The following is a 27,358-nucleotide window of genomic DNA, read 5'->3' on the forward strand; positions in this document are numbered from 1 at the left end:
TCTCCGCTGCTGACCCGTCTCCGCTCGGGATGGTGTCCTGCTGGCCCCACTATGGGCTGGACTCTTACTATTATGTTGGATCCACTATGGACTGGACTCTCACAATATTATGTCAGACCCACTCGACATCCATTGCTTTCGGTCTCCCCTAGAGGAGGGGGGGGGGGGTTACGCACATATGCGGTCCTCTCCAAGGTTTCTCATAGTCATTCACATCGACGTCCCACTGGGGTGAGTTTTTCCTTGCCCTTATGTGGGCTTTGTACCGAGGATGTCGTTGTGGCTTGTGCAGCCCTTTGAGACACTTGTGATTTAGGGCTATATAAATAAACATTGATTGATTGATTGATTGATATGACCAAGTCTACATATGTACCTTTTTAGTTTACCGGTAATGAAGATATAAACAAATTTTGTCAGGTTCACATAAACATTTTCAATTCAGGGTGTCTCGTCTCCTAGAGGGGGCGTGACAGAAAATAAATGAGAAACACTGGTCTACGCAGATGACATGTTGTACACATACTTTGATCCTGTTATTAAATTGTAGGGTCATGACATTGGGAGACACCTGCGTTGTGCCAAAAATGATTGACTGCTAGACCAGTGTTTCTTAGCCATAGGGCAGGGCCCCATGGGACGCGAGTGCCTCCTACAGGGATAATGGTGAGGTGGAGGCGGCTTCAGCAACGGACGAGCTGGAGGCTGAGCAGGCTGCTGAGCTGGAGGTCGAGCTGGGGGCGAGGCTGGACGTGGCGTTGACGGAAGACCCACAGGAAGCGGCACTGGAGGTAGCAAACCCATTGGATGAATAACTGGGAGCAGCGGCCTTGCTGGACGAAGAGCTGTTGGTGAAGGCAAATACTTTAAATGGATTGTGCTCTCTATTTTGCTCATTTAGGAGTCACAATCCTTGGCACATAAGCTTAGTAGATCAGGTTTGCTAATGCTATCAAGTCTGCGCATGTTTTAATAGTCATCCCTTGCCACAGAGTGCTTGGAAATTTGCAACTTCACTCAATTGCAGATTTTTTCTTTAGCATATTCTATGTATATGGGGACTAAATAAAGCATTTTTAGGCATAAAAATGGCCCATTGAACTAAAAAATAATCAATACTACAATAGATTTGGCCACCATGAGGAGACCAATCCAATCAGAGCATGCTGTTCAGTATCGTGGCCACTGACTGGCTCAGCCTCAAGCACCCTTACTGTATTGGATTAAAAGAATGTAAAGGTGACTAAAGGTTGCTATTCAATGTCCAGAGGGGTCTCATAATGTTGAAAAACACATCTCATTAGATTTATAATGAATAATTGCAGAAATGTATTTATTCGGCAAACCTTCAGTAGATCGGTGTTTCTGATTACCAACCTCTGCTAAAGGTATACAACATATTTCGATGTGTATTGTTTTGTTGATGTTTGTCACTGTAAATCGTTGGAAATGCAAAAATAATAAACACAACTGGGATGGGTCTTGGTGTTTGTATTCTATCATTAGTTTGTTTTTGTCAAAATGTTTTGAAGTTAAGCATATACATGAAGCCTTATAGATAATAATTATTTGATATGATTAAATATTTTTTATACTAGACATTCTTTTTACACAAATCAATTCAAGCAGCAAAAAAAAAAATCAGAGGGGGTGTTTGGGAGCCAAAATAGTCGTCTATTTTTCGTGAACTGAGACAAAAAACAAACAAACAGCTCCCGGAAAAGAGAAACCACACAAATGTTTAATGGTGTGTGTTTTCTTCTTTATTGGGTTTATGTAATAAGATACACACTTGAATGCAATACTATTAGAAATCAACTACTGCATATATACACAAACAAGTACAATAAACATCACATACAAATAGTGAAAATATACGAAATGCTAAAAGAGGAGTACAATGTATAATTCATATGTAATAAGGAAAATTAGTTTGTCCAGTTTGCTAAGCAAATTAAAAAGTCTGTCCATTTCAATAATGTATTATTTTATTCCAGGTGTTCTCTTTGATCATTTGTAGACATAACATTTTGCATGGGTAAAGTTTAGAATATATTTCACATCATAATCACTGTCGCAAATAAAACATTTTTTTTATCCACTTGAACAGTTCACTGTAAAAAAAACCCGTTTATTTTAAATTTCCAGCAAAGTACTGGCTAATAATTGCATTACTTTCACAGTAACATTTACAGTAATTTGCTGGGAATTATCTTTACAGCAATTTACTGTAACAGCAGAGCTGTGATTTTAGTTAATTACAAAAAGGTTTCAACTAAATGCTATAAATTCACAGTTGTACTTTTATAGTTAATTACTCTCTTGTTTTAACAGCATACTAATGATTAATAATTAAATAAGTAACTAGGTAGGAGGCCATGGCAAAGACCCATGACACGTTGGGGAGATTATGTCTCCCAGCTGGGCCAGGGAGGAGCTGGACGAAGTGGCTGGGGAGAGGGAAGTCTGGGCTTCTCTGCTTAGGTTGCTTCCCCCAAGACATGATCTATAAGCGGAAAAAGATGGATTGATGGATACTTAATTGAATAATCAAAACTAATACTTTTCACAGTAATTTGTTGTAATGTTACAGCAAATTTTGATTACAGTATATCATTCTGAAAAAAACAATGTTAAATGCTGTGGAAGCCTGGTAATATTTTTACAGTGTTGGTATTGTATTAAAAAGTTATTAATTTTCAGGCATGAATGAATGTGTTCAAAAAGTAGCTTACAAAAAGCACATCGTGGATTTTAATAGTGTCTTTGTTAGACTGTAATTGTATTAGTAGTACATGGCCAGATGTAAGCAATTGTGTATTATATACTGTATTCTCTAATTATTAACATCACAGAGGAAACATATTTTACCACACATTAGGTTGATATTAATATTACAATTGTACAGTAGGTCTATTACAAAAACAAAACATACTATTACTACATACAGCATATCACAAACGTCTTTAACGTTAGGCTACTGTCACGATTGGCTTTAGGACCCCAACGTAGAGAAGAAACAATAACAATGATAACAAACAGCACATTCAAAAAGGAGTGAGGAAAAACAACGAAGGATGCAAACAAAAGGTCTTAAGAATTGGAAAACGCATACAAAAGTTGTAGAGAGGAAACAGTCAATACTACACGGCAGCGCCGGTGGCAGAGCCACAGAAACGAGAAACGTGAGTGGAGCCAGAGCAGAGGAGATGAACACAACTAGAAGGGTTAACCATCAGGAATCTACTGGCGCCGAGTGAATGAACTGGAGAACTTAAGTAGTCAAGAAGAAATGAATATCAAGTGTGACCCGAAAACCAGGCACTGCAACAAAAAGCAGACAGGCTGCAGCAGAACTGCCAGATCATGACAGCTACTTTTACAAGATTTTAATAGACTGTCTTTCTTCTTTCTTTAGTCCTCTTGCACGTCAAGGCGTGTAGAGCCAAATGTGGCAACCAGGTCTCTTCATTTGGGTCTATTGTGGGCAAATAGTTGAGCTTGGTTTAGTTGGGTGGATTAGTAGACTGTGCTTAACATTTACAAGTTTGCATTAGATATTCAACAGTGCCTTAATATATAACTAATAACTACACATGAATATTCATAAGTGATGATACAGTATTGGGTACTTGCAGCTATCCATGGTCCTGATCTATTTACACTGCAAACTAGTGCTACAATAAACATGTTATATTAAATAATGATTAATGTCTTTGTTTTCTGTTCAGTTGCACGTAACGATGCAGATGTTTGTATGTTTGTGACAATCTTAACCCCTCCTATTGGTTTCACTTTCTTTTACAACATGTAAACATGTACATGTAAAGCGACTTTGGGTACTTAGAAAAGCGCTATATAAATCCCAGTTATTATTATTATTATTATTATTAAAACCTCACTGAAGAAAAATGCTCAATAAAGTGGCTTCACAGTTGTGTTTGCTCCCCTCCAAACACCTCTTCTGCCATTCCTCCTGTCCATCCCTGACACCTTCCTTCACTGTTCTTTGGCTCGCTCATGAAGTGGTTGAGCATCTGTTCGACTGACTGCAGACTACACGGAGCGCTTTCTGCCTCCAATGCCCTCCCATCCCTTTCGTTGCTTATTCTCCAATGATGAATAATCTCGTTATCAAGATCCTCGACAGATTCGCCTCCAGGGTGGTGGAGGTCCATCATAGCCTCCGTGCCTCTCAGCTCTTTTGTCATTTGCTGGCATGCGAGAGGGATTTCCTCCAGGCTGGCCGACCTGATCAGAATCGTGGAACCAAGATTCTGACTTGTGGTGATCCTAAATGTGCTGTCGCCAGTCATGCCGGAGGGGCATGCATTGGTTGGCGCGATGGGTAAAATCTCGTTGTGAATCGTGAACTGGAGATGGGGTATCTGCAGAGGTCGAGGAGAGTGGCGTCGAGCAATTTCCTCACCACCCGACTCGCTGTCTTTGTCCACGTCTCCTTCCCTGTGCCGCCATGCTTGGCCTCTGTTCAGTAGAAATCGCGGGATGTCTTCCCCCATTTCTGACCAGTCTGACTCCTCCTCCTCTGGAACCGATCCTAGACTTTGCTCCTGGCCTCCTGCTTTGACCTTTTCATAGTTTTGACTGTCCATGAATTGGATGGGAGGAGGGGCAATGGGGAGGATCCCCTGAATGATGGCATCATCCCGATGAAAATGGTCGTTGCTTTTGATCAACACAGACTTTACCTGGAAATTAAGTCAGATTTGCACATTATTACGATTATTTAGTGAAAAGGAAATATTTTGGATCAACATAGAGAAACTGGAAACGATTTAGTTCCAGCTGCACAACCTGACGGGGTCCAACATACATTCATCTAAAAAAGCATGGAATAGAACATGTGCAAACTTTGCAGCACACGGAAGATTGTAGAAGGTTGCAGTATACTATGCAGAGGATTGCATTTCTTAAGTAAGCCAAATAGGGAGCGCAATTCATTCAGCGTGTCTGTCTTCAAGAATATGAAGAATATATGCCGGCCACAATACTGGGAGGAAGAGATGTAAATATAGTCATTTAGCACACGCAATGTGATTTTTCAAGACTAAAATTGCATCTATATTTAGTACGTTTGAAATGCTTCAAAGACAGACGATGGCCAGAGAATCACACGTTGTACATGTGTGTGTCAACATACTGTATATGGACTGTCATAAATAGAAATATGAGACATATTGGGCCTGATCTACTAAAGGTTTGCATGTCTTAAAACTAGGGCTGTCAAAATTAACTAGTTAACTCATGTGAATAATAACAAGAAAACGATTGCATTATCCATTTACACACTTAGATTAACCATGCAATTTATTTTGCCCAGACAAGCTCTTTTACATTAAGCGCTCTACGGTCAGTGATCAGATCAATGTATACGTCAGTACAAAAATGAGTGAGGAGACTGCGACTGGTGTGCTTGTTGGCAAATTTCACTTTAAAATACAACCTGAAAAAAATTAAATTGAAACTGTTGCCAAGTTTTGGGCAAATAAATGACATGCATTCCAGTAAAACGTTTAAAAACATTGACATTCTGAAAATAAAATTGTACACACATAGAACTGTTACCGGCCCAAATAAAATGATTGGCGCTTACAGCTTTACGTCAGGATATATTGGATGGACATTGGAAAGTTGGCACCCTCTAGGCATCTGTGTAAATGTTGCAAACAACCCCTTTAAGTGAGCATGATAAATATGCAGAATATATACTGATCATCAGAACGCCCACAATACTGGGAGGAGGAAATGGAAATAGAGAAATTTAGTGCATGGAATGTGATCCATCAAGACAAAATCTGTTCTGCTGCCGCTGTTTAGCATCTATATTTAGCACGTTTGAAATGGCTGCAAAAATGGAGGCAATGAGGCACAGAGACGATGGACAGAGAATCCTACGTGTGTGTCAACATACAGTATGGCCTTTCATAAAAACAATAGATATGTTATCTAAAATTTTTATAGCATCTGGATGATATAAGGAATGATTGAAATTCATTCAATTAAATTGTTTTGTCTTGGCGTTTTTTTTAACGGCATTCCTTTTTTTTTTTTTAAATGAAAAACTGTGTCTAACATACATTTTCATGCATTCTTACATGCATTTTTTGATCATTCCAGACGCACCATCATAACACTGGCGCCTCCATGACCACATCTCTCCTACGGTGTAATAATATTAGGTTCTGTGGTCTCGACCGCAATTCTAATAACGCTATTATAACAATGCCCAAAAGGTGGTGTGAGCTGCACTTTCCACAACATAATGAAACAGAACAGGTTGGGCCATTGGAGCATATATGATGTCATGATTGTAGAAGGAAATGAGTGTCTCGTTGGGCATTACCGATATAGTACATGCAAAATCCTCATTTAAATAGGGCGATCTGCACTTGTTATCAACTGCACTTAGTATAACACCTGCAACACTCCCACTAATAGTACGCATACTTTTGTAGTTTGCACCTTTTATTTAGCGCGTTGTATTTGGATCAGGCCCTAAATGTAATAAACAATACATTTCAGTTTTCATTCACACTGTGGTATTCATTCATCAATATGTTTAAAATGGTTGCTGTCACTGTTTCATACTGAAAGATGCATTTAATATTGCTCCACCTTCGGGTAGCCAAATAAAAAATCAGCTCTCAGAATGTTTTCCACTAATGCAAATTAAAACTACAAAACCAAACATACAGTTCTGCTAAATTACCGTATTAAATACAATGTAAGACTAAAAGTCTCAAAAAGAAATGCTGATTTGGGCTCAGATGTAAACGCTGCACAGAGCAAAGTCAAGGATTGGTGTTGATATTACAACAAAATGTCTGCAGAAGTGATGACTAAATACAGCGGTACCTCAACTTAAGAGTTCCCCAATTTAAGAGTCCTTTGGGACAAGAGCTGTCTCTCGTCTAATACTGCAGTTATACTTGAAATTGCAAGCAAACTTTGAGTTTCAAAAGTCCCCACCGTTGGTTGGTGTAGCAAGGCGAAGCACAGTGCAAAGAAGAAAAAATGGATAATATTCAGTGAGTTAGAAATAATTAAAAATAATTCAACCGTATCTGTAAATGAGTCTATAGCCAGTCCACGACGTTAGAAATAATATTTAAATGCTGAACATTTATTCACGAAAATATGGAAAAGCTGCTGATGGTGTGTTGACAGAGAAACAGCTAGAAAGAGATACCGTAGAAGTCCACTCTCCATAGTAAATACTGTACAGCATTACTGTTATTATATTATTATTACTAAGGACGGTGTGGCTCGGTTGGTCAAGCGGACGTTCTAGCAACTTGTGGGTTCTTGGTTTGATCCCCAGCTTCAGCCATCCTAGTCAGGTCCGTTGTGGCCTTGAGCAAGACACTAAAGAGTTTGTTTTTCTGTTTAAATGCTTGTTACATGTTAAAATTGTGCTGTTTTGGGTGCGGGGTGGCACGCACCAAATAAATGTATTTAATTTCATTTCATTGGTAGACGTTAGATGACGAGGTACTGCTAGTCAAAATGCTTCAGTGCTTGCTCTGCTCTCATCTCCCTCTGTGTGCGTGACAAAAGTTTTATGCTAAATACTTCATAGTGTAAAAGTACATTTTAGAAGCAGAATATTAAAATGATCTACTGTACGTATTTGTTTCGGAATACAGTGTTCCCTCGACTACTGTGGAGGTTACGTTCAAGACCCCATCCCCCCCGGTCCCCCCCAGTCCCCCATGATTTATATGAATAATGTTGTCACTTTCTGCATGACAGTTTTTATGTTGTTATCCTGTGTTTAGTGTTTATTCCTGTCTGGCACTCTTATTTTGTCCTGTTTCCAGTTTTGGTTTAATCTGCAGTGATTTCCCCTTGCTTCTGAGCGCTATTATCATCACCAGTCCCTGATTGCCAATCAGGAGAGTTTATCTACAAGTGTCGCCTACCTCTCAATGCTAGTTTATTATCCAGTATATGCCACATTGTTCTGTTGATTCCTGAGTTCTAATTCAAAACCTTATGATCTGTTCTTCACCTACTGTCCCTGGATCCTGGGGTCACACCAACAGCAACCATCCGTCACCATGACAGTAATATGCATTTAAAGAAAGCCTTGCACACAGCTCTCATACACTGTTATAAACACGTCGTACGCACTTAAAACACTTCTTACAATCTAAAAAAAATTGCTGTAATTTTATATAAAACCTTAGTAGTCACTGGTGCATGATGCACTAAGTGGCGAAGGAACTTTGTATTTGTCCATGTACATGTCCCTGTCCATGAGGGGTGTCCAGAATGTTTTCCATTGAGGGCCGCACACTGAAAAATCAAAGGATGCAGAGCCCTTATGATATTTTTCTCTTTCAAAACCAGAACATAATACAGTTTTTTTACAGACAAAAACAGCCTGCATGCCAGCTTTGTGTTATTAGCGTCACCTTTTTATCCTTTTCTTGTTACTTTACACCTTTTTGCTTGTTTAGTCCAACTTATGTTTTTTTTAGTAGTACTTTAATATTTTTAGAACCATCCAACGTCCCTCGGGTCTGTACTTTGGAAACCACACCTCACAGTGTAGAGAACACTTTTTTGAGAGTTTTCCTGTTTCAGCAACACATATAAATCCTCTTTCTACATGCAATCAAGAATTAGATGTTTATGTTACAATTTATTATTTATTTTATATGATTCTTATTTAAAACATTTTGTAAAAATGGAAAAAGAGGGTTCAACTTATATTCAGGGTAGTCTTATATTCAAGTCAACACAGTCATAGTTGACACAACACAATGTGAAGTTGAATATGTTGTGTTGATTCTTATTACATCGTATAAGTGTATCATGATTCTATGACAGATGTGCATAAAATAACTACATTCATTACTTGAGGTCAATTAGTATGGTGTTAAAGATGAACAGATTTTTCAATGCAGTCATGTTTTGGTTATATTTTACTTTAAATGGAAGCAAATGACTTACATTAAATCCGTCCACATCGTTAGAAAATGTGGCACCTGCTAGTTGTTCCGTCAATGCTGAAATACGTCTGCTTAACCTCTCACGCTCCCCTTCCATACTCTGAGTCTGTCAAACAAGAAGCACACAAACAGCTCAACAAATGGATGATTTTAGCCATATTGAATATGTCCCAGAAAAGTGTGTCCTACTGTATGTATATACTGTAAATCAGGGGTCCCCAAACTACGGCCCGCGCACATTTAAAAAAAATCTGTCCTTTCTAATCCATTTTCTACCGCTTGTTACTCTCTGGGTCTCCTAGCCGCTCAGGCAAATCATATTGTGTAAAATTGCATTTTCCCATCGATGACGTGACATCATCGCGCCGCAAGTGCGCGCTCTTTCAGTTAATTAGTGCGCGAGGAATATATATATATATATATATATTGGGGACCCCTGCTGTAAATATACAGCTCACCAGTTCCGGTAAAATTTCAGGAAAAAGCTCAAATGAACTAAAACCTTAACTTCATTTGACCTTCTCTAAACTTTTGAATCACATGTCCAACTGTTCAATTTGCTGTTTTCTAACAAGGACCTGAACAGTGGACTATGGGCCGGATTTACTAAAACATGTGCAAACTTGATAGCACACGCAAAGTTGATCTACTAAACGTGTGCAAAGTGGATTGAGTGAGCAGAATAAGGCGTGCAATACATTTTGCGTCTCTGTCTTCAATAATATGCTAAACTTATGATGATCATCAAAATGCCCTCAATACTGTAAGGAGAAGGTGCACATATAATTATTTAGCACACGCAATGTGATTTATCAACACTCATGACGAGCACTATTTTGCGTTTTATTTCGCAAGGATGTGCAAACTGACAGTTTCACACACGGCTGCAGAATCAGTGCTTGCGGTGACAGATGACAGATGATGGACAGACGAGAATCCTCCGTCCTACGTGCGTGTCAACATTTTGGATGGTCAGAAATTAAAAAAAATATTAGACATACCGTCTTTCAGCAACTTTATTTTATAATTTTATAGCTGCTATAAAGGACTTATGGAGTTGGCTAAAATACATTCAATTTATGTGTTTTGGTGTCCTATAGTATTTTTCTAATGATGTTCGTTTTTTTCCACAAAAAATATATATTATTAAAGTATTTATTATATGAAAAAAAAAACTTCTTTAAGTGTGTATTTTGAGTTTTGAGCGGAGTAAGTACAGGCTTTTTTTCAATGAGCACACTTTCGGCGGTGAAAAAAAAAAAAAAAAGGTGGTTTCAATGCAGATGCATTGCAGGACTGCTTCTAAAATGCCCATAAAAAGTGGTACATTTCTCCTACATGTTTGAAAACATAGCATAACGCCACATGTAGGAGCATGATAACATGAATGTGCAGTAAAAGAGAGTGTCTCCAGGAATTGACCAATGGATGTCTATCATGCTGTTAACATGTTGACATTGTGAGACCAAGAAGACACCAAAGAACTGATCAAAAATATAGCCTTGCCATTGTGAAGTTCTCAGAAAAGTGGCCACCGAGTGTCATCAGGAGGTTACAACCTAGATATAGAGAGACTGGAAGAGTCACAGGTCTACTCATGGGAAATATCCTGGGAAAATTAATAATTTTCATCCAGAGCTACAGTAGTGTCAATAACCCTCTGAGCTATCCAGCTACTCTCATAGTGAATTTAGTATGTACAGTCGTCCCCTCGTTTGGTGTACCCCTAGATGGAGCCCGCGTACCACGGTTTGAGAATACCTGCATTACAGTAACGTTGCCTGAGGCTGAGCCAATTAGCGGCCATGAAACTGAACAGCGTGCTCTGATTGGTTTGGTCTACTCAATTCTACGAAAGTATTGATATTTTGCCATTTTTTTTTCTTGAAAATGCTTAATTTAAGCCAAAAAATATTGTGGAATATGCATCATTTCTTACTCGGCGTGTTCTAAAAAGCATGATTGCGTGGGACCTATCCTGCTCTTCTTTACGTAAGGATAATAGTGTCCTATTTGTCAAGATTTTAATTTGTTTTTCCTTCACAGATATGCCTTCTTTGTCGTCTTCATGTCCATCCATCTCTCTGGCACTGTCGATTTGTTCGAATCATAAAACATGCGACTTGCCGGACTGCCTTTCACAAACCCCGTCATTGTTACGCTGATTTTTAAAGTGTTGCTGAGTGAACTGCAAGCTTTGTTCCTACGGCTTCAGACAGTCCTGGAGAGGTTTTTTTCAACTATTAATGGTAATTAACAAGAAAATTACAGGAACAGGAAGGCGCAAAACAAGGGAAAATATACAAGATTTCCTGGAAAAAAGCAGGAAAGTTGGCTCCTTGTTGGAAGTTACACAAGATGCGCGAAAAGTAGTGAAATATTGAAAAGTTGAACATAAACAGTGAAAAGTTTAAAAAAGGACAAATTAAGATATTCACAAAACGGGACTTCCGTTTCCGAGTTCAGGGTAAACAATGCTAACAACAACATAATCTTGACTATATCTTTACCATGTCAAGCTCAAGTTGACCAACTTTTGGCAGAACAACTTGTTGATGGACTTCATCTTCAACTCCTGCCTCATCAATAACACATCTCCACATTGGTGAGACTTTGACGCCAGTGATGTCAAAATACGACAGCGAGACGTAGCAATGGACTAACCCGCACTTCAAACTAACTGAAACTGCTATCAGCGATGCACAACTGTCCTGGCAAAGATGAGACGAACTCTCTCGATTCAAGATGTACTTCGTCTTCGTCTTCAATAACACAACTTTGGCGTGAGCTATGTGGAATGACAACGCCGGACACGCATTGCTAACGAGACGGAATGCTACCAACAATGCTCGTGATCGTAGCTGCAACTGTTGACCATCTTTTGGCAGAACAACACACATGATTTCGGCACATGGAAGTTATAAATGAGAGGAATCACCCAGGACGTGACAAAGTATTTCCACATCGTGGCCGTGTCGCGGTGGCCAGGTGACAAACGAGAAGAAAGTGAGAAAAAAGGTTACTTATGGGTGTTATTTCATGTTTAAAACTTATTTAGAATTTTGTAAACCGTATCTTTTATAGTCCAATAACAATGTCGAAATTTACACACTTTTTGTGAGTATTCCATATTGTCTTTTAAAAAGATCTTACCACAGAGTTAAGCTTTTGTTCTAGAAGGTTGTTTGTCTGTTGTGTGGATGAACAGTTCTCATGAAGGCTGAACACAAAGCAGAAGAACAAATTTAACACACGGCGCTTTCCAGACAGCAACACGCCATTTTGACTGTTCACATTTTAAAATTCTCTGTAAGGTTGCTCAATTCCAGACGCGTCCTCTGGAGCTCCTCTTCTAGAAGCTTTTGGCCGCTTAGGAATTCTCCAAAACATTCCATCGGGACTGCTGAGTTCAACAAACTCTGGTGGAGACCTTCACTGTCTTTTTGGAGGAGCCTACAAGGAACATGACACCAAAAGGCATATAAGAATATCAATCTACATTTTTAAATCAGAATATTGGTCCACACTTACATCATCTTTCCCGTTTCACGTGTCCTTTCCTGTATTCCAACAGAGAGAATAAAAGGATTGTTTCCGTTTGCTTATTACATTTTGCAGAACAACCTGTTTTGTAACAACTCGTGAAAAATCCATAGGTACAAATGATTGAAATGAACATTGCATAACCCCATAATCATCCATCCATCCATCCATTTTCTAACGCTTATTCCCTTCGGGGTCACGGGGGGCGCTGGAGCCTATCTCAGCTACAATCGGGCGGAAGGCGGGGTACACCCTGGACAAGTCGACCCCATAATCAAACACCTGGAAATTATTGACTTGGTAACTATTATTAAAGAGGATACAGTAAGAAAATTAATTATTGTAGGCATGGCAGTGTTTAATAATTAGACTTAATCTTACAATTCAAAAGAAGAAATGTTGAATGTTACATGAAATCCCAGCAACATTAGTATATAATCTGTGATGATTTAAATCTACATTTAACACACTTCCTTGAGGTCTAGGTCAGTGATTCTCAAACTGTGGTACGTGTACCTCTAATCAGAGTTGTGTATGTAGAGAGAATGAACAACCCGGTTTCAAGCGGTGTCCTCAATGATTGGTCAAAAGGCACTGACGTGACGACAGGGCGCCATGTTATGTACCAGTTTGAATACGCAGCTAAGCAACACTGCACTTTCTCATTACACGTTTGTTTTAAATGAAGAGTATTTGCCGAGTGTGGGAATTCCCCACTCGCAAAAAATGTGCAAAGCAATTCCAAAGCAGTTTCCCACAACCCAGAAAGTAGAAAAATATGGGAAGTGAAGGTTCGCCAGGTAGGCTGGAGAGCCAATAACGACATGCAGTTTCTTGTGTGAGATAAGCAAGCATACACTCAAATGGGCAATGTGGTATGTCGCACTCTCAGTAACAGTGAATTAATACACTTTGCCTGACAAAACTTTGCTTCAAAATTGCACCTTTTCTGAATGTGTCACCAAAATTCCAAACTAAACTAATAAATATTCCAGTAAAAAGCAGCTTTAGTTCAAGTTGATATGGTGATAATGAAACCAGGAAGCAGTGACTTGCCACAGCAAAACCTATGAAAAATATTCAAAAAAGCAAAAGTAAAAGCACAGGCATATACTGTATATAGCACAGTAATGAACAACTTTGATAACATAAATGCATGTTTTATTGTAAGATTATAAACTGGAATACATTTAAAACTAATTAACTATATTTAGACTTATTATTTTGGTTTATTTCATCAGGAACATTAATGAATTGATTGCATTCTGCCTGGCAAAATCGCTGTAGGTACCAAACATGGCGTCTCTCGTTTAGCTGTCCATTCTCTCTCTATACACCATGGGTGCCAAACTCTGGCCCGCGGGCCAAATTTGGCCCGCCGTGTAATTTCACTTGGCCCTTGAGGCGATATCAAATTAACACTAGAGCTGGCCCGCCGATTATATACAGCGGCGGTGCCGCGGTAACACCGCCTTCACCGCTAATTCTCATACTTGCCAACCCTCCCGGGAGACTCCCAAATTTCAGTGCCCCTCCCGAAAATCGTCACATCCGCTTTTCATCCAGTCCAACGAGTACTGGCCTAGTCACATAATATGTGCGGCTTCTGCACGCACACACAAGTGAATGCAATGTATACTTGATCACCTGCGATACAGGTTACACTGAGGGTGGCCGTATAAACAACTTTAACACTGTCAGAAATATACGATACACTGTGAACCCACACCAAACAAAAATGACAAACACATTTTAGGAGAACATCGGCACCGTAACACAACATAAACACAACAGAACAAATACCCAGAATCCTTTGCAGCACTAACTCTTCCGGGACGCTACAAGGTGGTAGCGGGGGTGTATTTTGTAGCGTCCCGGAAGAGTTAGTACTGCAAGCGGATGTGACATCAGCTCGTAGAGGACGTTAAAGGCAGTGCCTTTAAGGCACGCCCGCAAGACTGTGGTCCGGGTGGACTACGAGATATAATGACTGATGAACACCTTCGTTCGATAATGAAGGTTGCCTCAGCTCACAGCCTGAGCCCCGACATTAATGAACTAGCATCCAAGAAAAGATGACAGGTATCTGGCTTGGGCACATCAGATTAGATCAGTGTGTTGCAAACTGAGCAGTTTAAAGTCCTAAATGGTTGGTTTATTCATTGTTATTTTATTTTCAAATTTATTAGCCTGTGGAAAAAGTTAATGGTGATATTTACATCAGAAGGCTGCAAATTGAAAAAAGGCATTACATTTTTATTTAAATTGTATTTGATATGCCATTGATATTTTTTTATTATTATTATTATTATTTGAAACTGGATTTTGCATGTCACTATAAAGTTATATAAGCCTTGCTTGTTCAATATTCAATGCACAACTTGTTTGGGTCCCTATTAAAAGGTTAATTTGTTCAACCTTGGCCCGCGGCTTTGTTCAGTTCTAAATTTTGGCCCACTCTGTATTTGAGTTTGACACCCCTGCTATACATGATTCTGCCACTAGTGGTACCCAGGCTCTATCTAGTGGTACGCCAAAGAATCAAGTCGGTAGTGTTTTTTTTCCCCTATATTCTAACAGTGTCACTGTATAGAACTGTGCATAATGTTACAGTGGCCAAAAATATTGTACATACTTGTTAAATAAAGCCTGATTTTTAATGAATACTTAGCCGTACTATGCTACTGTATTTTAACGTTGGTCATTATGGTGGTACTTGGAGAGTCAAGTGTTTTCTGAGGTGGTACTTGGTGAAAAAAGTATATGAACCACTGGTCTAGATAATATGTATATTGCATAATTTTTTTGTTTTTCTGTACGCGGCCCTTAGAGTAAAAACTTTACACCTACTGTCAAAGCTGTTTGGTATTTAATGTATTTATACGAATAATATTGATAAAGAAAGTTTTTTTTTTTTTGTAAAATATTGTCGTACAGGTAATTATGCAATCAAACGTTTAATTTTCACCACACTTTTAAGTTTTGATAAATCATTAATAATCACAGGAATTGACTTGCTTGCATAATGTAACATTGAAGTGAGCACACCAGCCTTTGCACTGATCACTGGCCATATAACAAATTGCCCCTCCTTTCAGGAAACCAATGGCGGTTAAGATATAAGAGCACGAAGGGTCAAAATAAATGTACTGATTTATCTATATACATGCAATCATTTTTTTGTGATTAATTGCATGGGTTAACTTTGTCAGGCTTCTGATGATTGTATCACATTATTATTCATAGATTGTCTTTATCAGTTTCAGTTGCATTTGGTTCTTGAATATGGAAAGTCAAATGGGACAAAATTGAATAACTAAATAAATCTCAAAATAATCACTTAAATTTGTCATTACTTAATTATAATTGAAATTAAAAACACAAATATGTTATTAAAGTTAAAAGCTAAAGTCCCAACAATAGTAACAAACACACTAGCTGTGGTGAAATTGTCCTCTGCATTTGACCCATCCCCACGTTCACCCCCTGGGAGGTGAGGGGAACAGTGAGCAGCAGCGGTGGCTGCGCTCGGGAATCATTTGGTGAATAATGTATTTAATCTAAAGTTACATTTAATTATTTATTTCATGATGTAGTCAATGATATAATTAATTGTCACATTTAGGTAATTATTTAAAAAATATTAATATATTTAATTTTATATCATTTGGTCCTTGTCAGCAATTCATGAATGTATTTTATTAGTCAAACTCAGCCATCAAAGTCAGTGGTCCTGACACCTAATTGGTTACCCGGCATTTCCACTTTGCGATTATTGGACTAGATTTGTGTTAGCCCCGCCCATTGACTTTAAGATCAATCAATCAATCAATCAATGTTTATTTATATAGCCCTAAATCACAAGTGTCTCAAAGGGCTGCACAAGCCACAACGACATCCTCGGTACAAGATAAAATAGATGAATGCATGAAGTTCTGACACACTGGTTTATGAATGTATTCTATCTGTCAAAGTCTACTATCCAAGTCAGTGGGCAGGGCTAAAACAAATCTAGTCCAATCAGTACTTTGGTCTGAAGCTTGGAACTTTGGAAGTCTTTTGGCAGCCATGCAGGATATACTCAGCATTTTTCAGGTGTTGGAGGGAGATATTTTAAAAAGTCTGAGAGTATGTGAAAGACCTGCTGAACCAGAGCATCCCTATAATAAAGGAGAGGAATGTATTGAAGTTGTCGGAGTTGTTTCCACACTTTCCGACCAAGATATATCGACCAGTACCCCTCTGCTTCTTCGGTTGACACCCCCCGCGACCCCGAAAGGGACAAGCTGTAGGAAATTGATGGATGGATGAAATCCATAATTATTTTAATTGTGAAATAAGTAATATAAATCCTGAAATAATTAAATTAATAATTAATTAATTGATTAAATAATAACAAAAATATTTTACATTTATTAAATCAATGACAATTGTACGACTCATTTATGTATTTAATTTTGATAATAATTAATTAAATACCAGTTTAAATAATTATTTAAAATGTTTTTTTATTTGAATTTTGTACCATTTGGCCCTCCATACTTTTGTTCCCAAAGGTGGTTATTGCAGTGGTACTGTGTTAAATAAGGCCGTACTTGTGGTATTGAAGGTCCGGTGAAGTCAGTTTGCTCCTCTTCTTGACTGCAGAAGCTGCTGCTGTTCCTACTTGAGTTCTTCTGGTGTGCAGGCAGACTTTTAACATCAGTGTGGGGGTCCTTGTTGTTGTTTTTTGGTTGGGCTTTGTTTTGCTGTGACTCAGGATGGTGCAGGCTTTGGTGTTCTTCATGCTCTTGATGACTGTTGTGATTGTGTTGATCTCTACTGTTTGGACTGTGGTGGTCCCTATGGTGGCGTTCTCCATGACTGTGTTGATGGAGCTGGTTTTCACGGTGTTGCTGAACGTGTTTGTTTCCATGGTGATGGTTATCATCGCCCTGCCGGTGCTTATGACACAAACTTTCCTCGTCATCAGGCTGCTGCTCCTCGCTGAGGTCATCTCCGTGGTGATGATGTTGGTTTAGACTCTGGTGGTTTCCATGATGATGATGATGATGATGCTGACGACCTGAACTGCGGTGGTCTCCATGGTGATCTTTAGCCTGACCTCGCTGGTGTGGATGCTGGTGATGGATGGCACTTTGTTGTTGATCACCGTGATGATGTTGCTCCTCGGAATTGTGACGCGGAGCAAAGCCATGTTGGTCACCCCGGTGGTGATGTTTAGGGTAGAGGCGGTCTCTGTAGTCTCGACGTGGCGTAACGGGACGTTTTGTATTTAAGTGGTTGTCATGGTGCTGTGATGATGCCCTGCTGTGAAGCTCATGATGAGACGGGGTTCGGTCGTGGTGCTCGTCACGGGGACGAGAGGTAAAATAGTGATCTCCATGGCGATAATGGAAATTATGGTCATTGTGGTGTCGAGCAGAAGAGTCTTGGCGACGATGGTGATCATCCGGGCTGTATCGCTCGCCATCATGTTTGTCTTCATGGCGATGGCGATGATGATGAGTGGAACCATCGTGGTCTCCATAGTCGGAAAAGACAGGACTGTAGTATCTGTGATGGCGGTGAGGACTTGCGTCGCGATGACGATAACCGTTGGAGTCGCCACGGTGATGCTGACGACGATTCCCTTGGTGGCGTTTACAAGACGGGGAATTGGAGTGATGCTGAGAAGTTTGCGACCGTGACGAACGTCTTTCCGGGCAGCTTTTGGGTCTGGGCTGCATGTGCTCGCCGGGGTCCGGCGAGTGACGGCGGCGATGCTGGTGGGAGGATTTGGACTTGGGCAGCTGAGTGCTGGAGCTGGCAGAGTCGGCGCTGACAGGTCGACTCCTCTGGTTGTTCTCCGACTTCCCGGATTTGACGGATCCTGTTTGTTTCTGTGCATCCGTCACCCCTAAGGTGCTGAGTCTCATTGGGCTCAACACCTGTCGGGTGATCTCATTGAGGAAGGCGGAGAACTTCATTTTCTCTTTCAATAAATTTTGTTTGACTAGGATTTTTCTTTTTTCCAGTTCTTTTTCATCTTCGCTGGCGTCTTCTTCTCCTTCCGTGCGGCTAGTGAGCGCCTCCATCGATTTGGATTTGCGGAAATTGCCATCATTTGCTGAAATAATCGCATTCTTTTGTGTCTTCTTCTGAGCGCCGTTGTCGGAAGACTTGGATTTCTGCTTCGGTAAACAATCTGCTTGACCGATCGAAGCGTCCTGGACAGACTTGGGCTTCCTTGAAATGTCCGTGCAAGACAAGGAGTGCTGAGGCCTCCTAAGGAGAAGTTTTCCAGAACCTTCGCTGCTGCTCTCGGATGACAGACTGGAGGAAGATGCCGACGAGGAGGAGGAGGAGTGAGAGATTGAGGAAGACGAAGAAGATGAGGTCGATGTCGATGAAGAGGACGAGGAGGATCCGAATGAAGACGTGAAAGACGTTTCGGAAAGAGAGAGCCGGCGATGGCGGGGGGTGCGGTGGTAATGGTGAAAAGAACGCTGATGATCACTGAGCAAGCTGTCTTCTGCTGTGGAACGTGTGCTGAAGTATTTTTGAAACAAAAACAAGTCACACATTAAAAATAATTAAATCCATTTAAACAGTAAATAAACAGAAGAGAGAACTGAAGAATATTCGAAATGACTCACTCCTGGGAGTCGTCGTCGTCTGACTGGTGGGAATGATGATGATGAATATGATTATGATGGGGATGACGATGGTCCTGTCTGGAGTGGTGCTGCTTCATTGCGTGACCTTTGACATCTGGCTTTTTGCTCTTGTTTTTTTCTTGATGGTCACACATTTCTGATTTATCACCTTTCGATCTTCTGCTCATGCCCTGATGAAGCAAGTATTAAAGTATTAACACATATTAAAGATAACAAAAGTATAACATTGCAAATGTTTCCATTTGAATTTTTTTATAAAAGTATTATATTTACATTATATAGAATATCTAATATATTGTTTATTAATATTGTACAAAACATTGATATTTATAAAAGATTATATGAAATATTAAAAATTGTGTCAGTATATAGTATTTTTGGTATTAGTATAAAGTATATTGATGATTTTAGTAGGTTTATTATAACATTGTTATATTCAATATAGTTTAAATATAACACATAATAAAGATAACAAAATGATACAATAAAATTATCATTTTTCAAATGTTAAAAAACTATTAAAATAATTATAATTGTACAAAACATTAATATTTATAAAAATATTAATATATTAAATTAGTATTAGTTTATAATATATACATCCATATGTATATATGTGTATATTTATACACACACACACACACACACACTTCAAAATATTCTTATTTTAAAATTAAAAAATATGTATATATATTTTTACTTACTATATATATATGTATGAACTTTAGTAGGTAATAGTAACTTTATATTTCTAAATTATTCATACATACACAAACTGTATATGTGTATATACAGTACGTGTGTATATGTAAGTGTATGTGTGCATATATGTATGTATATATATTTACACACACATATACAGTATACATATAAGAATATAACATTATATCAATAGTTTTGTTTAATACTAATAATGTTCCCTAAGTCAGTGCATAAATACTGTATATAATATGCACATTTTGTTTAACCTTGTCACATCATGTATTGATTACGTTGCTGCACTGAATTGGGGGGGAGAAAAAAATGTGTATAACTCTGAAGTACTGATCGTGAACTTTTTGCTGCCTAATATATTCATGTAAGATAAGATCATTCATATAGTTTAAGAAAAAAACAAGAACTTAATATTTACTAAGGCTAATTTAACAAGTTTAAATACATTTAAGCTGAAATGGTTTATTTTGAACAATGCAGCTTTTTAAAGTTTTGATCAATCTAGTTGAAGGAGCTTTAAATTAATTAAGCATTGACCAATTATGATAGGTATGGCACACATAAATACATATTTACTTACAGTCTTAAAGCAGCTGTCAGGACGAGGCAGGCAGAGATGTTCACTGGTGCAAAATGAGGTTCTCTCTGTAATGCACTTTCTAATTGAACACTGAAGCGTGGATGAAACACACACACACACACACACACACACACACACACACACACACACACACACACACACACACACACACACACACACACACACACACACACACACACACACACAAGCACGCACACGCACTATTCAATAAACTCCAGTGTCACCCAATGACATGCAGTAGGGGTCAATTGTTGGGATTAGACTTTGACAGCAACAAACTGTACATCATTTTACTCTATAAGTGTTACTAAAAGGTATATGAAACAGATCAAAAAAACTGTTCATTAACGAGGGGTGTCCCTATACAAATTTTCCTTTCCAATACCATATCGATATTGGAGCCTTGAGCATTGGGTGATACTGATATTAATCCGATTCAATATCAGCACGAATCATAGTAGATACTGTACTTGTATTATTTTGTAGTTTAGACTGTTTGAAAAGGTTTGATCAAGTGAAATTACTCAAAAAACAGTGGCAGGTATATGAATGTATACCAACTTTGTACATGAATGTATATGAAAACCCCTAACCTTATGACCAGTGTTTAGAAAAAAACGGCGTTACATAACAGCGTTACTGTTAGTTTTTCTAGTAACGAGTAATCAAAATAATTACTTTTATGTACGTTACAACGCCGTTATCGATACGTTTGACGTCATGTGGCAAGCTACTTTTATCGGAGACAAGACAGCTTTAGAATCCCAGCAAGTTCAAATCAGAAAGTAGCTCTTTACTAGTGCAAGCGGCAGCCACCGCACACTTCTACTACTACGGGGGAATAATGAACAATACCTACTATACCTCGTTTGTAGACGAGGAGAGCCACAGCCATTGACACACGTTCATTCGCTTTATTAACTATCAGTGAAAACATTCCACAAGCGCTACCGTCAACAATGTCTTTCCTGTCGGCAGATAACCAATGCTGAGCTAAAACAGTCAATGAGCCTTATATAGGCACACACTCACTCACTCTTCTCTCATGAAACATCTCTTACCTGCATACACCAAATGTATGAAAGTTTTAAAAAAAAGTAACACATTTATTATTTCCCAGAGTAATTAGTTCCATCCATTAAAGAATACTTGTGTTAGTAATGCAATTACTATCTTGGGAAATTAATGAGTAATTCATTTTTTTAAAGTAATTTTTCTAACACTGGTTATGACAGACTTATGCGTCTTTAAATTGAAGTCCTTGGTAATTTGTTTTTGGCCACACTTATTAGCCACAATAATTCATTAAGTTGCGCTCATGAGGCAGTAAATCTAAGGATGCGGACACACTTGTTACTGGATACATACTAGTACACTTCTACCTTGGAGAGTATACAGTATGTGTAAGTAATATACTACTGTAATTATTTGATGCTTGTTTATATTGACAAATGTGTTTTACACTGCAATAGTGTTCAATTATGACACTTATTACACATGTCTAGATTGTGTGCTAGTGTGTGCTTAGCTGTTGTGTAGTTGCTAGTTCCTAGTAGCCTATAGCCTACATTTTTTTTTAATTTTGTTGATGACTTGACTAAAATACAAGAAAAGACCAAACTTGTGTGTTTATTGGAGGACTTTTAGATGTTAACTGGCTATCAAACGTTGCCCAAGTAAACGTGCTGCAGGACTACTTGTATCGGAGCTTATACCAAAAATTTTAGATGCGAGCCGATATCTGATTCTTGCTGATATCGGACCCATATTTGATGTCAATACCGAGACACCCCTAACATTAACATGCCACAATCTAAGGAGTTCAATTGTGAAATTCCAAACAGAATATTTTTGAATGGCACAAAGTATATTTTTGCAGCTGTTAAAACACATTTAGACTGAGTGATATTGTCAATATTTTGGTTACCCTATTCAGTTACAAAGAAAGATTAAAGTATAAGAATCGCCTGTCACTGTGTTGCACTATGGTGTCATTTTTGATGGGAAGTTCTTAATCATGAAAGTTGACCTGGATCTTGATATTAAGAACTTCTAGCAGTTGCTGCTAAGCGATCACATGAACACCTTGGCATAAATAGCCAAGACCTATACATGGATCTTCTTAATCATATTGTCAGCCACCTGTTTTGTTCCCTTAGTTGTGCACTGTGAACCAACATCTTGGTCACTTCTTGCTGATCTGACCACAAAAAGTTGTTTGGTACAATTCCCCATTTTTTTAGTCCATCCAATCATCGTGTCCAGCTGTGTCCATATATCTTAAATACAAGTGATTGTCATCAAAAATCAAATTGATGTTTGGATGTAAAAGTTTGAATTTGTTGCCAATGAATGGCAAGATGGGAGATGAAGAGCACAGACCACATACCGGTACCCATGCATACTGCATGCATGCTTAGTGCCGAGATATTGATCGATGCCCCTATTATGTCCATCTAATAATCAAAGCTAGAGCGAAATACATTGAACTCCGATAGGATGACAAGCTAGCCCAAATTGAAATGTGAACACAAAATAACACTTAAAACTTTAGTTTAGTGGCGCACATAACAAGTCTTGTCTTCTTTGAAAGTACATTAATAATCAGCGCCATCGGCACCTTTCCCTGCATCAATGGATTATGGCTCAGATCCACTGGACATCAATGCATGAACCTCCAGTAACAGTTTGGCAAACGCAATGGAAAGTTGGGTGAGGCAAGAGAACACATGCAGCGAAACATGTGACGTATCAGTGAATATTTCCACCCAGCATCGCATCAAGTGGGTAGATATGCTAGCACACTAATAGACTAACAGACTAAAAAACTCCTTTGTCCCACACACCATCAGACTGTACAACTCCTCTTTGCATATCACCTTCGAGATTTGGGAGCACAAAGCAATTATACTTTATGATAAAAAGCCTGTGAAAGCACAAACTGTGTTAAGAACACAAAGTAAAAAGGTCTTAGTTTTTATAATAATTATCCGCTTGATGAGGTACTACAGTATGTATACAATGTTTCAAAAAATAAAGTTGCAAATATATTTTTTTTCATGGAAATAAACTGTACATTTGCAAAATGTCCAATTAGTATAGTCGACAAAATGTTGGTCTTTTTAAAATAAAAAATTGTACTCTAGATTAAAATTTGATGTGCATCATATATACAGTAAAGAATAATTATAAAGGTATTGTTACACATTATGTACTTTACTGTACATAAATGAACGTGTACCCCTTTATTTAAATATATATATATATATATATATATATATATATATATATATATATATATATATATATATATATATATATATATATATATATATATATATATATATATATATAAAAGACTACTGGACATACAGCAGGGACGTGCACATGATTATAGAGGGGCAGGGGCTCAAAGTCAGAAAAGGGCAGGACATTTTTTGGTCCTTTACACAATATGGAAATTAATGTAAAATTAAATTTGCTAATAGGAAGCTAACTATACAACTATACTATACTGCAATATTTGATAAGACCTCCTCTCCTACATCACTTGTAGCTCCTTCAACTTCCCCCTCATCTATGGCTTCCTCTGCAGTAGTATCATCTGCCTCCCTTCCTGTGGATTCTTCCTCCCCAACATTTACCGGGATTTCTATGGCTTCCTCTGTGTCAGGAGTTGCATCTAAAGCCTCTTTTCTCTCAGGTGTTGCTTCTACACTCTCCTCCTCCTCTCTCTCAGGTGTTGCTTCTAAGGTCTCTGCCTCTCTCTCAGGTGTGACACTTTCTGAGGTCTGTGGTCTTTCTTGAATTCTGGTGCTAGTACTTGGTTTTAGCCATGCATTAAGAGGTCTGCTACCCTTAGCTGCTTCCTGGCGCTCCTTCTCCTTCCTTTTCTGTATCCTTTCTTTTTTTTGGCATTGTGCTGCAGGCATAATCAATATGAATCAAGTTTAAATACAGATGGTAATATTCCTAACAGATAACCTACATCTTATATCCCCAGAATGCTGAAATTATTATTATTATTATTATCATTATCATTATTATTCTTATTCTTCTTATTATTATTATCATTATTATTATTAATATTTTGTTAACCCACACAGTAATAGCAAAGTCACAATAAACTTTATATCTAAACCTCTACTGTGAGAGAAATGTGATCCGCCGTAAACACAGTGCATTTTATTTTGAAAATTAACCCGGTGTTTTATTTTGTATTTTGTACACTACTTCCTGTCCCGCACGATCCGCTCTGCTCTGTGTGGATTGATGTGCCGTGCTCCGACGTCCGGCAAAAACAGAAGCTGACACATTGAATAATAGAATAATACAGCGTTTTTCTGAAATATTACCCATATTAGATGCTGAATAAGTGGACGGCGACTAGACCATAACTCATAGGTTCAAGTTGCTCCACTGTCACGTCTCCTCAGGTACGTAGTTGGCTCTCTCTCCTCTCACTTACTCACTCACTCGCCCTCTCTCTCTCGCTCTCTGGCGGAAGCGGCAGGCTCAAACAACCCGATATTACAAGAAAACGTGGAGTTTTTGTACCGCTGTTTTTTTGTTTTGTTTTGTTTTTTTACATCCCTGACAGGAATTTATTAATGTTGTTTAAAGAAAAAAAACCCCCCCAAAAACAAAAAACACACACACAGGCAGAGGGCACTTTTTAAGACGAGGCAAAAAAGGGCAGGGGCTCAAGCACCCATAGGGCCCTATGTGTGCACGTGCCTGACATACAGCACATAATGAAATGGGATCGCTCCTAAGGGTCAACACTTGGTCTACTTGTATGTAGCCTTTTTATTTTTTATTTTTTTATAAATGACTTGCCTTTGTGCTTCCCAGCAACCAGATCCCAACTTTATGGAGATCCATCCATCCATTCTGTAAAGCTTTTCCCTTTCAGGGCCGCAGGGGGGCTGGCATGGAGTGCCGAATGTAAAGTTCAGTCACACTTATCTAGCAGATATGTTTCTCAGATTTAACTCACTTTTCTAAAATGTATCTAATTTTCATCACATCCATCCATCCATCCATTTTCTACCGCTTATTCCCTTTTGGGGTCGCGGGGGGCGCTGGAGCCTATCTCAGCTACAATCGGGCGGAAGGCGGGGTACACCCTGGACAAGTCGCCACCTCATCGCAGGGCCAACACAGATAGACAGACAACATTCACACTCACATTCACACACTAGGGCCAATTTAGTGTTGCCAATCAACTTATCCCCAGGTGCATGTCTTTGGAGGTGGGAGGAAGCCGTAGTACCCGGAGGGAACCCACGCAGTCACGGGGAGGACATGCAAACTCCACACAGAAAGATCCCACATTTAAGTTTAAATTAAATATCGACTCTAAATATTATATATAAATGTTGAATTAGAGCCTAAATCCTAAATATAAACATATGTTAAATAAAAATCTATGTTAAATCTGTGAGCTCTAAATGTTAAATCTAAACCTAAATGTTAAATACAAATCTTATATCTAAATGTGAGCGCTAAATGTTAAATCTAAATTTAAATGTGACTGCTAAATCTCTCCCCAAGTGTAAAGATTAATATTTATAGGCTTTGTGGCTGAGAACCGGGATGTATTGACAACCTCCTATATATTCATCTTTACACTTGGCGAAGGATTTAGCGCTCACATTTAGATTTAACATTTTGGTTTAGCTTGAACAATTAGGTTTAGATTCAACATATAGCACTCACATTTAGATTTAACATTTTGGTTTAGATTGAACAATTAGGTTTAGATTTAACAATTAGGTTTATTTTTAACATTTAGCGCTCCCATTTAGATTTAGAATTAACATTTAGATTCAACACATACTTTGACATGCACCTGGGGATAGGTTGATTGGCAACACTAAATTGGCCCTAGTGTGTGAATGTGAGTGTGAATGTTGTCTGTCTATCTGTGTTGGTCCTGTGTTGAGGTGGAGACTTGTCCCTTGTCCCCGCCCGAATGCAGCTGAGATAGCTCCAGCGCCCCCCCACGACCCCGAAAGGGACAAGCGGTAGAAAATGGATGGATGGACATACATTTTTATTTAAGATTTTGGTTTATATTTAACAATTAGATATATTTAAAGTCAACATTCAATTTATACTTAAATGTGATGTAAATGACCAAAATCTGAGAAAATTTAGTTAAATCTAAGAAATATATCTGCTAGAAAAGTGTGAGTGAACTTTTACATTCAGCACCCTATAGGCGGGAGTCTATCCCAGCTGCACTCTGGACACATCACCACCTCATCCAAGGGCCAACACAGGCAGACAACATGTTAGGGCCAATTTATGAAGCAGTTTTATATATACACAGTACATCAGCCAAGATGCCTTGAGGATGTAAAATGGCTGCAAAATAACCATCTTACACTTAACTTGCAAAAAAAAAAACACAACTCAATTCGAAAACAGAGTGCACCTGGGCAATTAAAAATCACTTTGTGAAATACTGACTGAAATATCGAGAGACAATCTGACCCAGACCAACAATTTAACGTAAAACCCTGCTCAGTGGCCTAGTGGTTAGAGTGTCCGCCCTGAGATCGGTAGGTCGTGAGTTCAAACGCCGGCCGAGTCATACCAAAGATTATAAAAATGGGACCCATTACCTCCCTGGTTGACACTCAGCATCAAGGGTTGGGATTAGGGGTTAAATCACCAAAATGATTCCCGGGCGCGGCCACCGCTGCTGCTCACTGCTCCCCTCACCTCCCAGGGGGTGATCAAGGGTGATGGGTCAAATGCAGAGAATCATTTCATCAAACCTAGTGTGTGTGTGACAATCATTGGTACTTTAACTTTAGGGACAAGAGTTGGAAATGATCAATAGCTATAAACTC

The 27,358-nt window shown here is 38.7% G+C and overlaps 1 protein-coding gene across 1 annotated transcript; it reads right to left on the bottom strand.

Annotated features, from left to right (window-relative positions):
- Window positions 1-1,759: 1,759 nt before the first annotated feature.
- Window positions 1,760-20,512, bottom strand: LOC133607293 (uncharacterized). Its single transcript, XM_061961777.2, has 8 exons — window positions 20,475-20,512; window positions 19,160-19,350; window positions 17,117-19,052; window positions 12,510-12,538; window positions 12,273-12,431; window positions 12,132-12,198; window positions 8,980-9,084; window positions 1,760-4,709 (listed from the first exon to the last, which is right to left on the bottom strand). Exons 2-8 carry the CDS (start codon window positions 19,345-19,347, stop codon window positions 3,930-3,932), a joined length of 3,264 nt encoding a protein of 1,087 aa, XP_061817761.1. The 5' UTR covers window positions 19,348-19,350; window positions 20,475-20,512; the 3' UTR covers window positions 1,760-3,929.
- Between the last annotated feature and the right edge of the window lie 6,846 nt (window positions 20,513-27,358).

This window comes from Nerophis lumbriciformis, linkage group LG09 (genome assembly GCF_033978685.3).
Source record: "Nerophis lumbriciformis linkage group LG09, RoL_Nlum_v2.1, whole genome shotgun sequence".
NCBI lineage: Eukaryota > Metazoa > Chordata > Actinopteri > Syngnathiformes > Syngnathidae > Nerophis > Nerophis lumbriciformis.

Excerpts from the sequence above, each read along its gene's own strand:
- LOC133607293 (XM_061961777.2), bottom strand. The coding sequence starts at position 19,347 with ATGAGCAGAAGATCGAAAGGTGATAAATCAGAAATGTGTGACCATCAA. Across the intron at positions 12,432-12,509 it reads CGTGAAACGGGAAAGATGAT|GCTCCTCCAAAAAGACAGTG; the intron begins GTAAGTGTGGAC and ends TGTTCCTTGTAG. Across the intron at positions 9,085-12,131 it reads AACAAAAGCTTAACTCTGTG|ACTCAGAGTATGGAAGGGGA; the intron begins GTAAGATCTTTT and ends CTTGTTTGACAG.